At 42.3% G+C, this 14,252-nt stretch overlaps 1 protein-coding gene across 4 annotated transcripts in view; it reads right to left on the reverse strand.

The window, feature by feature from the left end:
* LOC110505399 (probable palmitoyltransferase ZDHHC14) overlaps positions 1-11,218 on the reverse strand; it is a 101,411-nt gene extending 90,193 nt beyond the window's left edge. For 2 of the 4 annotated variants that reach the window (XM_021584595.2, XM_021584594.2), the window contains exons 1-2: positions 10,736-11,217; positions 6,917-7,226 (exon numbers count right to left, since the gene is read on the reverse strand). In XM_021584595.2, the coding sequence (XP_021440270.2) occupies positions 6,917-7,161 (245 nt within the window). In that variant the 5' untranslated portion in view covers positions 7,162-7,226; positions 10,736-11,217. The other 2 variants (XM_036963141.1, XM_021584596.2) reach the window with 2 other exon arrangements.
* Positions 11,219-14,252: the final 3,034 nt, after the last annotated feature.

Consider the following 14,252-nt stretch of genomic DNA (forward strand, 5'->3'; position numbering starts at 1 on the left):
GTTTGTTCTACAGAAAAAAAACATGTTTGCTATACCGTGCACCAGTCAGTCAAATTTCATAGTTAGTTTTCCAAAAATAAATTTAACGTTTTCAGTTCTAAAACAGACAATTGTTTATTTTTTATTAAAAGTACTGTTGCATGTATGCATGTGCTTACTGTGACTGTCGCCCTGATATGGATGGGAGACCAGAAGTGGTGTTGGAGGGCCAGTAGAAGGCACTCTTTCCTCTGGCCTAAAAAAAAATATGGGCAGTGATTGGGGACACTGCCCTGTGTAGGGTGCCGTCTTTCGGATGGGACGTTAAACGGGTGTCCTGACACTCTGAGGTCATTAAAGATCCCATGGCACTTATCGTAAGAGTAAGGGTGTCAAACCCTCACGGTCACCTAATAATCCCCAGTTTACAATTGGCTCATTCATCCCCCTCCTCTCCCCTGTAACTATTCCCCAGGTCGTTGCTGCAAATGAGAATGTGTTCTCAGTCAACTTACCTGGTAAAATAACAGATAAATAAAAAATAAAATAAAAATATTGGCCATTAGGTAACCACTATCAGAGTGACAGTAGGGCTTGGCAAGCGGGAACAAAGGGCACTGTGTCCCGGTGTTATTGCCATTCATGCCCTCCCCATTGAGTAGCAGACTGTACATGTATCAAGGTAACGTCTAGACGGTTATCAATATTAGTTATTTCTTCCATAGGCTGCTATCCTAGTTCAAATCAAACCATGGGAGGGAGGGGGAAAAAGTGCCATGTTAGTTAACGCCGGCGGCGACACCGTGATACAGTTTCCCAGTAGGAAGCACCTCAGTTCGGCAGGCACGTCGATACAACACCGGCGCACTAGTCATTCGCACCGGATTATCGACTCGTCGTGCAACTAGCCACGGTCGAGGGGCAATAAATCTGCCCAATTAGCCGATTCGCTTTCCATGCATCCACTCCTTTTGAAACACTACTTTGCCCCTACTCCCCGGTTGCCATATAGAGCTGGGACGACACCCGTACCGTGATACTCGATAGTATTGTGACAAGGAAACAAAACACAAATCGAATTTAACTTCTTTAGGAAAACAGCCCTAATGTTGGAAACAAACATTGTCATCCAGAGGCACATTTATTTCAATTTCTAAGCTATAGCACAAAATATTTTACATACAGCATGTTTTTTTTTTTTTAAAGGGCCAAAGAGTTATCTGCTCCGTGTTTTCACTTTTGCCATGGAAGAAATATTGCGTGTCCGTATGTGTGTCCCTCGGCCCAAGTGCTCGTGTTTCATAGTGAGTGAGTCACGCACAAGACAAGTCGTGGGTGAACAATGCTTGTGAATGATTCAGAATGTTGGAATATTGATAAGTGGCAGTTGGGACATCGAGTGTGCATCGTCTCAATGCTAATTTTGGCCAAAACACTTGAAGACTCGAGTGATCACTATCGAACATAAAAGCAAGTGTTGAGTTAAAAGGGCTTAGAGGCCAAGTGTTGAGTTTGATATTCAGCCGGACTGTGGTAGAAAAAATGTAATTACCCTTAGCATAGGAACACCATACACAATAGGACCATATTCTCCATTGTTCACATACAGTGCCTTGCGAAAGTATTCGGCCCCCTTGAACTTTGCGACCTTTTGCCACATTTCAGGCTTCAAACATAAAGATAAAACTGTATTTTTTTTGTGAAGAATCAACAACAAGTGGGACACAATCATGAAGTGGAACGACATTTATTGGATATTTCAAACTTTTTTAACAAATCAAAAACTGAAAAATTGGGCGTGCAAAATTATTCAGCCCCCTTAAGTTAATACTTTGTAGCGCCACCTTTTGCTGCGATTACAGCTGTAAGTCGCTTGGGGTGTCTCTATCAGTTTTGCACATCGAGAGACTGACATTTTTTCCTATTCCTCCTTGCAAACAGCTCGAGCTCAGTGAGGTTGGATGGAGAGCATTTGTGAACAGCAGTTTTCAGTTCTTTCCACAGATTCTCGATTGGATTCAGGTCTGGACTTTGACTTGGCCATTCTAACACCTGGATATGTTTATTTTTGAACAATTCCATTGTAGATTTTGCTTTATGTTTTGGATTATTGTCTTGTTGGAAGACAAATCTCCGTCCCAGTCTTAGGTCTTTTGCAGACTCCATCAGGTTTTCTTCCAGAATGGTCCTGTATTTGGCTCCATCCATCTTCCCATCAATTTTAACCATCTTCCCTGTCCCTGCTGAAGAAAAGCAGGCCCAAACCATGATGCTGCCACCACCATGTTTGACAGTGGGGATGGTGTGTTCAGGGTGATGAGCTGTGTTGCTTTTACGTCAAACATAACGTTTTGCATTGTTGCCAAAAAGTTCAATTTTGGTTTCATCTGACCAGAGCACCTTCTTCCACATGTTTGGTGTGTCTCCCAGGTGGCTTGTGGCAAACTTCAAACAACACTTTTTATGGATATCTTTAAGAAATGGCTTTCTTCTTGCCACTCTTCCATAAAGGCCAGATTTGTGCAATATACGACTGATTGTTGTCCTATGGACAGAGTCTTCCACCTCAGCTGTAGATCTCTGCAGTTCATCCAGAGTGATCATGGGCCTCTTGGCTGCATCTCTGATCAGTCTTCTCCTTGTATGAGCTGAAAGTTTAGAGGGACGGCCAGGTCTTGGTAGATTTGCAGTGGTCTGATACTCCTTCCATTTCAATATTATCGCTTGCACAGTGCTCCTTGGGATGTTTAAAGCTTGGGATATCTTTTTGTATCCAAATCCGGCTTTAAACTTCTTCACAACAGTATCTTGGACCTGCCTGGTGTGTTCCTTGTTCTTCATGATGCTCTCTGCGCTTTTAACGGACCTCTGAGACTATCACAGTGCAGGTGCATTTATACGGAGACTTGATTACACACAGGTGGATTGCATTTATCATCATTAGTCATTTAGGTCAACATTGGATCATTCAGAGATCCTCACTGAACTTCTGGAGAGAATTTGCTGCACTGAAAGTAAAGGGGCTGAATAATTTTGCATGCCCAATTTTTCAGTTTTTGATTTGTTAAAAAAGTTTGAAATATCCAATAAATGTCGTTCCACTTCATGATTGTGTCCCACTTGTTGTTGATTCTTCACAAAAAAATACAGTTTTATATCTTTATGTTTGAAGCCTGAAATGTGGCAAAAGGTCGCAAAGTTCAAGGGGGCCGAATACTTTCGCAAGGCACTGTAATTCAATAATTCACACAGAATTATCACTTCCTTTATTTTTTATTTTTTTATGGATTTTTTTAAGATTTTTTACAGTCAGTTTAAATGTTAAGAACATTTTTCCATTTGTCACATCCCTTGTGTGTGTGTGTGTGTGTAAAACAAGATCCTGCTTGCCAACACCCACTCAAAAACCACACTAAACATACCATAACAATACTGGTTAAACATTTCCATTACCCTTACATTTCGCCAAATGCAAAGTCATCATGTGTTAGTTGAAATTAGCGTTAGGTCACTACATCATCATGCGATCCCTGGCAGTAGCCTAACTGTTGCGTTGTGTGTTTTTGCTGCTGTGTGGCAGGAAGGAACTGGCCTTCCTTATTATTGAAGTAAAACATTCAGAATGTCACACAGAGAGATGACATTCAGAATGAGGTCACACAGTGGGCAACCATAACACACATACCCACGCAATCAGACATGAGAATCACGCGAATGTACACTCACCTACCCACCCGATTATACAAGTCAGAGGGTGCAGAAATGCCCCTTAAATTCAATAAACAATTCCATCCCTGCACACACAGAGACTTGCACGCCACATGTGGTAGATGTATATTTTACTCTCGAGACAATGTGGCAAACAAACAAAGGGGGATCTGCAGCTCTCAGTCTTGCACAAATTTCAGAGAGCGAGACAAAGCAGCGAGTCTAATAGCAACCATAGTTGTCTGAACTAAGCATCAACAGAGAGCGAGGAGAGAGGGCACGAGTGAGAGAGGGCGGGAGCTGGCGTGCGAGCGAGGGCAAGAGCAAGCTTGAGAGAGAGAGGGTCACTGGATCTTGCGTGTCATCTATTATGTTTTGCTGCATGTCACACACACACACACACACACACACACACACCTCATATGTGCAGTGTCACAAGCTAGCTGCTTTAAATAACTAAGCCTATGTTCAGTCCAGAATAGAGTTTTTCATAGACAAACAAGAGTTCAGACCATCTCCTTGGACAACGGGAAGTACTGTGGAACAAGGCCTACAGTACTTTCTAAAGGACATGAACTACAGTGCCTCAAAATAACTACTTCATTTGTCTGGGTAAAACTCTTACAGGGGGAAAGGGGGAACACGTGCAAGTTGCAACAGAGCACATGGGCGTCTGGGCGGGAGCAACAGAACAGAATAATAAACAGACCAGAGTCTGGCTTTCACTAAGAGGGCTTACCATACATAAATAGCCGAGTATCTCTTTCTGGGATGGGGGACAATAAGAGGGATGAAGACCACATCTGCTTTTCCTGCTGCCTCCCAAGCTTTACTGCTTCATACATCTCCGCTTTCTCTCCACCAACTGGACGGAAGTCTGGAGAACGCAGAGGAACAATGGATGACCTCACCAGACTGGACCTCTGATGTGAGTTTAAGGCTAGTGACAGGCAGACAACCAAGCCTCTGCCATTTGGCTACAATACACCTTCAACCTTGTTCATGATATGCATCTGAAGGAGAATGAGGAATGAGGGTTTAGCATTATGGCATCCAGGCAGGCACCAATAGGGATTAGGCTAGACGTTCACGACAATGCCCTGGGCTGGACTAGCACCGGTGTGTGAAAGGTAGGAAATACACAGCAAATCTAGACACATTAAAGTCGAGGACTGCAAACCACAGTGAGCAGGTTCAATGTCCTGACTAGCAAGCACCCTGTCCGATAGATAGCTGGCTCCTCTCAGCTGAACAGGGGTGGACAAAGAGGATAGTCAGGAGGACTCGGGTGGCCTGCAGGTCTGGAGAGAGGAGATGCGACATTACTGAGCCTACGGTACTGAGCTCTCCGTCGTCCTCTGCTGTTCCTGTGAACGGAACACTGTAGTGATAACAAACAGAGGCAGCAGGCGACACCGAGAGAGAGTGGTGGTTCAACTGGGCAGGGCAGGCAGGCAGGAAATTAAGCCCTAAGGGGTGTTTCACTAGGAAGCAACTAGTATTCTCCAGGTGTGTGGATGGAGGTCCCTGTGTGAGGATTGAATGGTTAATATACAGACAGCTCTGCACTGGCCAAAATATAAATTGTAGCCTATTTTCTACAGTGATGAATGCTCAAAACCAGAGTTGTTCTTGGCGACTGGGGTTATGCCAGTGATGGCACTGAGGTGGGTTTACACAAGTCTAGCTGATAAAGTTGGTGGAAGGCAGGAGGTCAAGATCTCTCACATAATCCAGAGCACTACTAACGGAATGGAACCGGCAGCAGGTCAGGATTAGCAGAAATGACAACATGGAAAAGGTTTTTACATTGATATGACAAAGAATATACCCAGGTCTTGATCATGCATACGGAACCCCTAGTGAGAAAAGCTGCCTGTCCTCAATCAGCAACAACATCCAAGCCAAGGTAGGAAAATAAGCAGATTGTGACAAGGAATGATTCGTCAGGAGGACTAGCAGGGAGAGAGTGGATGACTGGTCCAGCATAGAGCTGCAGCAGGCAGCTGTTATGAAGCCAGGGACAGTGTGAGAGAGGAGAAGTGGGGACTCAGCTCTCTGGCTTTACAGGCTCCACACTTCACCACATGAAGTAAACAATGTGTCACAACAAATCAAATCAAAGTTTATTGGTCACGTACACAGATTTGCAGATGTTATGGCAGGTGCAGTAGAATTCTTGTAAAACAAGCAAGTCTGACAGATCTGTAGAAGTTTCCTAAAGACAGGGTAAACCAGTCCGGGCTGGGGAAATGTGGTACTTCAGAAAAGTCATATACTTTTGTTTCTCACTGCTGTGTTTAGAATGGATGGGGTTTGGATTACGTGTGTGTTGCTGTGTGTGTACGCAAGAGAGAAAGAATGAGGGAAGAGGAGTTGTCTAGAACAAAAATGCTAATGAAACTGAAATTTATTTCTTTGGAAAGGACTGACCATTTAAGGCTTATGCAGTCTAGGCAAAGTGGTCAGTTGTACAACTGAAATGCCTTAAATCAACATCTACGTCATCGGCGCACGGAGAACAGTGGGTTAATAACTACCTTGGTCAGGGGCAGAATGACAGATTTTTCCTTGTTAGCTCGGGGATTCGATCCAGCAACCTTTCAGTTACTGGCCCAACGCTCTAACCACTAGGCTACCTGCCGCCCCAATCTACATGCATGGACAAGTATCGTATAGTGCAGTCACTCAAACAAAGAGGCGGTGACTATGACAGACAAACTAGAGCAGCCACTCCTTTTCAAAAGAAACTAGACAAGTGTTACCATGATTACTAACCCGAGAGGCACATGGACATCAAGTAGGCTGTCCTGGCTGTCAGTAAGAGTGATGAATGAGAGTTAAGAAAAGTAGCCTACCTACGCTACAGTATCTACCCTCTAATTAATTGCCATGACACTTCCAGAAAAATGTCTAAGATTAAACATTAGAGCTGAGCTAACGGAATGAAAAGGCTTTAAACCCTCTGCCAACTCCAAGACGCTGCTCAATACGACAGCCCAGGGTGAAAGAGCACCTTGAGGAACAGTGAGTGAGAGAGCCACAGTCTCATCCGCATGCAGGCCACCCCTGGCTAATACATAGTGACAGGTTGGGCCATAAACCCTGGCTCTTTGTTAGCTACAGCACACCAAAACTCCAGACAGCCCCAATGCCCAGTTCATAGGCAAAGGGAGCATGGCCAAAGAAACGATGGCAAAATCAAAGGGCAAAACCTTTAGCTACTTACTCAAAAGCGAAGAAGAGTCCGCTTGTGACGAGAATTAGGACAAGGGTAAGGTAGAAGACCCCTGTCTGCCTGGCCATCATGATCCTCCCATTGCAGAAAAATTTATTCCGCCCTGGGAAGGCTTGCCACTTCCTCCTCTTTGGGGTCCTCTTCTTGTATGGAGTCTCCATCGGGGTCGAGCTGCGAGTGCTGATCTGGCTGTACTCGCACTCTCGCATAGGCTCAGCAACCCTGAGATGCAGCATCAATGGTCACTCAGTGAGATCCCCCAACAGTTGAAGCAGTCCAGGGCCAGGGAGTACAAGCGCCGCTGTAATGAAAGCAACTATTATGTTACTGGAAAGAAAGTGGTCTGATTATAGCCTGGTCCCAGATCTGTGGGTGGTGTATACAGCCCGAGCCAACTCCTATGGTTGCTGTCATGCCAAAAAGACAATGAACAGCAGTTGTCAAAACAACACAAACAGATCTGGGACCAGTCTGACTTTAGGATCATCTTTTCATTTTTGTTTTATTATGGCTGATGAGGTTGTATGGATTTTTAAGATTAGCTAGCTACCATTTAAGAAGTCATGTTTAATCAGACAGCTAATGTTTTATGAGTTCATGTAGCTAAATCTCAGCACACACATTTCTCTAGCATGACAACCAGACCTACTTGGCTACCCATTTTACCACTAAGATAACTAGCTAGCTACAATTGACAGTTTCTCACATGCTTGAAACTTTTCACTAGCTAGCTGGCTAGCAACTAGCAAAGAATTGTTTAATTTCCTTGGCCCTAGCCACACATTGTTATGGCGGTGAAAGGTGAATGCTTCCATACCCTAGCTGCTTTTAGCAACGCTAGTATTTACACACCAGCGCGGTGCGGACAGCCTAGTGGTTCGGACAGCTCCCTGCCATTCAGGATCGCTATATCAGGCGGTGTGAAAGAAAGGCCCGGAAAATCGTTAAAGACTCCAACAACCAAAGCCATAGACTGTTCTCTCTGCTTCCACACGGCAGGCGGTACCGGTGCATCAAGTCTGACACCAACAGGCTCACGAACAGCTTCTATCCCTTTGCCATAATACTGCTAAATAGCTAACAAAATGGCTGCACAGACTATTTGATTATTTTTGCACTTTCTCTATGCATACTCAAGAGCCCTACACTACACACACTGATTCTCCAACACAAACACTCACTCCATCATTTGCTCACACACCCACTCACATATGCTGCTGCTACTCTGTTTATCATATATCCTGAGGCCTATTCACCTTACCCCTATACATATCTACCTCTATTGATCCAGTATCACTGCACATTGTAAATATAGTATTGGAACTGACCCTGTATATAGTATGCTTACTTACTTTATTGTGTTCTTCTTATATCTTGTGTGTTTTTGTTATACCTTACTTGTAGTATTACATTGTTATTGATTATTGCATTGTTGGGGTTAGAGTTTGAAAGAAAGGCATTTCCCTGTACTTAAGCAAGTGCCATTAAAACTAGCGTTGCTTGGAATTAACTTACAATTTTTTTTTTTTTAAATAGTCCACAGGAAGCCAAAAGTTAAATAAAATTCAATTTCAGCTTACTCTGCTGCACATGCACCACACTTGCACAAAAAAGCAGAACTGACCTTACTGAGGAACTGCATGGGTCTACAACAGACCCACCTGTGTAAATTCTGTTTAATTATGTCCCAATGTGGTTTTTTTTATCAAATTCCTCCCTGCATAAGGACCAAGGCTACAGACAATCGACACAGTAAGTTGAAATAGTTTTCGGCGGACTATTCCTTTTTATTGCAAGCTAATTCCCAGCAACCCTAGTGTAAATATTAGAGTTGCTAAAAGCAGCTAACAATCCACCCAAAACCACTTATTCCTTTAATTTACAGTGATAAATGAGCACAATATTTTTTGTGAACAAATGTAAAATTGTTGTGTTATACGCCGTCATAATAAGGTTGGTAGCACCATTGAACATCTTTGTGGAAATCTGTTGCAGCTCAAGTCGACTACAAAATCCGCAATACAATGGACTGGCTGGCTGGCTAGCAAACGTAGCTAAACACAACAATAACAAAGACAATCAGCATGTAACGTAGCTAGTTAGCTGTAAAAAAATTGCCTAAACAAATTGCACAATCAATGTTGGAGTCTACAATCTCACCATGTTCAACCTGCTGATCGATCTCCCTCACCCATTATTTTTATTTCTACTTTGCACATTCTTCCACTGCAAATCTACCATTACAGTGTTTTACTTGCTATATTGTATTTACTTTGCCACCATGGCCTTTTTTTTTTGCCTTTACCTCCCTCACCTCATTTGCTCACATCGTATATAGACTTGTTTATACTGTATTATTGACTGTATGTTTGTTTTACTCCATGTGTAACTCTGTGTCGAACTGCTTTGCTTTATCTTGGCCAGGTCACAATTGTAAATGAGAACTTGTTCTCAACTTGCCTACCTGGTTAAATAAAGGTGAAATAAAAATAAATAAATAAACAGAGTGGAGTCTAACATTCGGATATACTTTTAAGGAGATGGTGCTTTCTATAATATCTGTGGCAACAGCACCAAGCAATACACCCTAGGCCCTCCATTAAATAACACATTTCTCGAGGTAGGAAACTCGTAAAAATATTATCAATGGCTCATTTGAGAGAAGACATTCTCCCGAGTTATGACATCGGACAGTATTGAAATCTGACATGTATGATAGACGTTTTTGCGATCTAAAATTCGTATTCATATTAACTTCCAGAGCAGTGAGAGCGGTTTTATCACCGTTCTACGTCATACCTGCAGGATGTATTCCTGCTTGAACGCCAATAACTCAGAAACGCATGAAAACATTTAAATGATCCAGGGAATCGTTAGAACATCACTCAGAGATGCACAAAAACAATATAACATTCAAAATGGGTGAACCTTTCCTTTAGACCTTTATATGTTAGCTAGTGTAAAGCATAGCAGGCACATTTAACTAACCTCTTCTTGGCGATACTTTAATTCTCTCGATTCGGGCAAAAAGTTATTATACATGTCGTGCCCAGTTGCAGGTGGTTCTCCATAAAACAGAGAATATTCAGAAATATATTAAATCCACGTTTGGCACCGAGTGAGGAGTTCCCATGCCATTTTAGTTGCCAGAGATCTTGCATTTCCCAGCATCTTTGCAGGAACTAGTCGCGGCCACGTGCGGAACTAAATGACAGCGCGACCAAAACAAAGATCTACACACATGCAAGAGGCATTTCTAACTCTTCAAAACGTGGATTTGATACTTTTCTGAATATTATCTGTTTTTTGGAGAACCACCTGCAACTGGACACGGATATGTATAAGATATAATTTTCTCACGAATTGAGAACTTAAAGTATCGCCAAGAATAGGTTATTTGAAAGTTTGTCTGCTATGTTTTACACTAGTTAGTTAATGTAACGGGATGTACAGAAGCGTTCATATCACCGGTGTAACAATGTGTAGTTAGCTAACGGAACTAACACTACCAAATAATCAAACGTTAACTAATGTTACGTGAAAATCATCCGGCAAATGTACTTTACAGCTAGGTATAGACAGCTAACGTTAGCTAGTAGCAAACTACCAACACAAAAGAAAATGCAGCTAGCTAAGCTAACGACATTGTAACATACTTGGGGGGGGGGGGGGCTTCTGAGTGTTCTGTCGTTTCCTGTAAACCAATACCGGTTTTCATTCAGCAAACATTACGGTCACATCAGCAGCGGAATACCATCACAGAAACCTAATCCCTCTAACGTTAGTGTTTCGACCCCTCTGACAGCTCACCAAAGTAAGTCGACACTGCTTGTGGTACGGCACTTTTTTCCGCTCTTGTATCCGGGTTTGTTGCGAACTGCAGTCGAAACCAATATCATCCTTTCTCTCTGAATTACAAAACGTTTATGCCTGGTCTGAAAACACCAAACGCTTCATTCATAGAAAGTCAGCGTATAGAACGGTCATCGGTCCCACACCACTTCAACCGCAGCATATAGCGCGAGGGATGTTTAGAAGATATGCTCCATCCTGGCTCTCTTGGGTAGTCGTTGCGCGCAGTACGAAAGATCGCTTCTTCCAGCTAGCTACAGACATCCCAAATCTGAGGATATTCCGATCATTGTGCCACGTACTCCTTCGCTTGCGCGATACACTATTCCCAGACAGGCTGCTGAAACATCGATATCACACACTGTGTTTGCTATATTGTTGGGAAAGTATTCCCACTGCTGCCACCCTCACGTTGCGCTGCTCATTGCAACAAGAAAACGTTACCACATACGTAGCACACAGCTCCTCCTCTTTTTTTTTTGGTCAGTGGATAGCTGTGCAACAGGAATTATGGGGAATGTAGCTAGTGAACCATTATATAATTGATTGCACATCTGGATAGAAAATGAAAACAAATGTCCAATGCTTGAATGATACAAAAAAATATCATTAATGTCTTCAATAATAGAACAATATGATCAATAGATGATGAAAATTAGACCCTGTTAGATCCTGAATTCTAGTCTACTACTATGTTGGCGCCAGCAGGGGAATGAATACTTATCATGTAGATAGATGGGGGACTGTGGTGCCCAAAAGCCCGTTTTAGCATGGGCAGTGCGATTGAGGACTTTCACCATTTTGAAGTAGTCAACTGGGTGGGACTTCATATGGGTTAATGCAGAGATACTGTATATACTGACGAGATGTTCTTGTCTCCGCCCTAACAATGGGAGTCATTCTCCCAAAGGAGGGAAGGCAGGCTGTCTATTTATTGGTCTGCTTATCGCTGTATTCCGCCTTGGACAGATTTTGACTGGAGTGGACCCTCCCGCTTCGCCTCTTCCTCTGGTTAAGGAAGTATCACATTATTCCATCCAGGTCACCAGGAGGGGTCAGCCAATGAATTATACTCGTGAGCAAACATTCCATAACTGTAAATCGCCAACATTGTCTTTATACCTGTTCAAACAACACATTCCAGGTGGCAGTATGCACCTTTGTTTGTTTGCCAACTCATAGAAGGGGTAGAAGAAGAAAATTGACTACTTCAAAATGGAGAGGGCCTGTTCTCTTACAGATGCCATAATGGGACAGATTAAATTATACGATGTGTATATTATACGAATTATACAGTGCCCTCAAAGTAGTGATACCCCTTGACTTACTCAACGTTTGTTTTGTGTTAAAGCCTGAATTCTACATAAATAAATAAAATTCTCACCCACGTACACACAATACCCTATAATGACAGAGTGGAAAAACATGTTTTTAGATATGTTTGCGAATTTATTGAAAATGAAACACAAAAATATAATATGCAGAAGTATTCACACCCCTGAGTCACCTTTGGCAGCGATTACAGCTGTGAGTCTCTAAGTGCGTTGCACATCTGGATTGTACAATATTTGCATTTTTTTTTTTTATTCTTCAAGTTCTGTCCAGTTGGTGTTGATCATTGCTAGGCAGCCATTTTAAAGTCTTGCCATAGATTGACAAGACGATTTAAGTCAAAACTGTAACTAGGCCACTCAGGAACATTCCATGTCATCTTGGTAAGCAACAGCAGTGTATATTTGGCCTTGTGTTTGAGGCTATTGATGAAGCCACCACCATGCTTGAAAATATGGAGAGTGGTACTCAGTGATATGTTGTGTTGGATTTGCCCCAAACATAACACTTTGTATTCAGGACATAAAGTTAATTTATTTTACTTTTGTGCATTATTGCAAACAGGATGCATGTTTTGGAATATTTGTATTCTGTACAGGCTTCCTTTTTTTCACTTTGTCATTTAGGTTAGTGTTGTGGAGTAACTACCATGATGTTGATTCACCCTCACTTCCTTCTCTCCTATCACAGCCTTTAAACTCTGTAACTGTTGGCCTCATGGTGATATCCCTAAGTGGTTTCCTTCCTCTCCGACAACTGAGTTAGGAAGGATGCCTGTATCTTTTCAGTGACTGGGTGTATTGATACCATCCAAAGTGTAATTAATAACTTCACCATGCTCGAAGGCATATTCAATATCTGGTAGTTGTTGTTTTTTTCCTATCTACCAATAGTTGCACTTCTTTACAAGGCATTGAAAAACATCCCTGGTCTTTGTGGTTGAATCTGTGTTTGAAATTCACTGCTCAAATAAGGAACGTTACAGATAATTGTGTGTGTGGGGTACAGAGATGAGGTAATCATTCAAAAATCATGTTAAAGACTTACTGCACACAGAGTCCATGCAACTTATTATGTGACTTGTTCAGCAAATTTGTACTCCTTAACTTATTTAGGCTTGCCATAGCAAAGGGGTTGGATACTTATTGACTCAAGACATTTCAGCTTTTCATTTTTTATTAATTTGTAAACATTTCCAAAAATATAATTCCACTTTCACATTATGGGGTATTGTGTGTGGGCCAGTGACACAACATCTCAATTTAATCAAGTTTAAATTCAGGTTGTAACACAACAAAATGTGGAAAAAGTCAAGGGGTGTGAATACATTCTGAAGGCACTGTATATGCCATTTAACAAATGCTTTTATCCAAAGCGACTTACAGTCATCCATACATGCATTTTACAAATGGGTGGTCCTGGGAATTGAATCCACTGCCCTGGCGTTACAAGCGCAATGCTATACCAACTCAGCTATCTTAAGTCTATGATATGCACACAGAGTGAGACATGTCCCCTAATGCTAGCCTCGTCACTTGATGATGCAAGATCCTGAGGTACTGCTTTGGTCATGGTGATGTAATTTTCCTGGGATCTTCACTCGCTATTGACCGGAGGTGGGACCAAGTCATTGTTTTACAAGTCACAAGTAAGTCTCAAGTCTTAGCTCTCAAGTCCCAAGTCAAGACAGGCAAGTCCGAGTCAAGAACGTCAAGTCTCAAGTCAAGAACGTCAAGTATCAAGTTCTAAACTTTGAGTTTCCAGTCCTAAACAAGTCAAAATGTGCTCTTCACCAAATGTAATACCGTTTCATATTTTTAACAATAGTGATCAACTATCGAGGATCGCTATGGGGCGCAATCGGACGATGTAGGCTTGTACACAATGGCCCAACCTTAACACACTCTCTCTCTGTGTGGTTACAGTAGGCTAACGTATGTCAATGGTTTTAGGAACAGCAGTAACATCAGGGAGGATTTAGGCTACCAATCTTGGGTGCAATGATCACGTTCCCGCACTGACTAACTGTGTGGAGGTTCATCGATTTAACGTTATGTTAGCCTACATGATACACCAGTAAAGTAATAAAATATATAGCTGTTGGCTAAATTAGCCACGACTTAACGTTCTTTGTGTAGCTTCA

Source organism: Oncorhynchus mykiss, chromosome 25 (genome assembly GCF_013265735.2).
Source record: "Oncorhynchus mykiss isolate Arlee chromosome 25, USDA_OmykA_1.1, whole genome shotgun sequence".
In the NCBI taxonomy this organism is placed as follows: domain Eukaryota; kingdom Metazoa; phylum Chordata; class Actinopteri; order Salmoniformes; family Salmonidae; genus Oncorhynchus; species Oncorhynchus mykiss.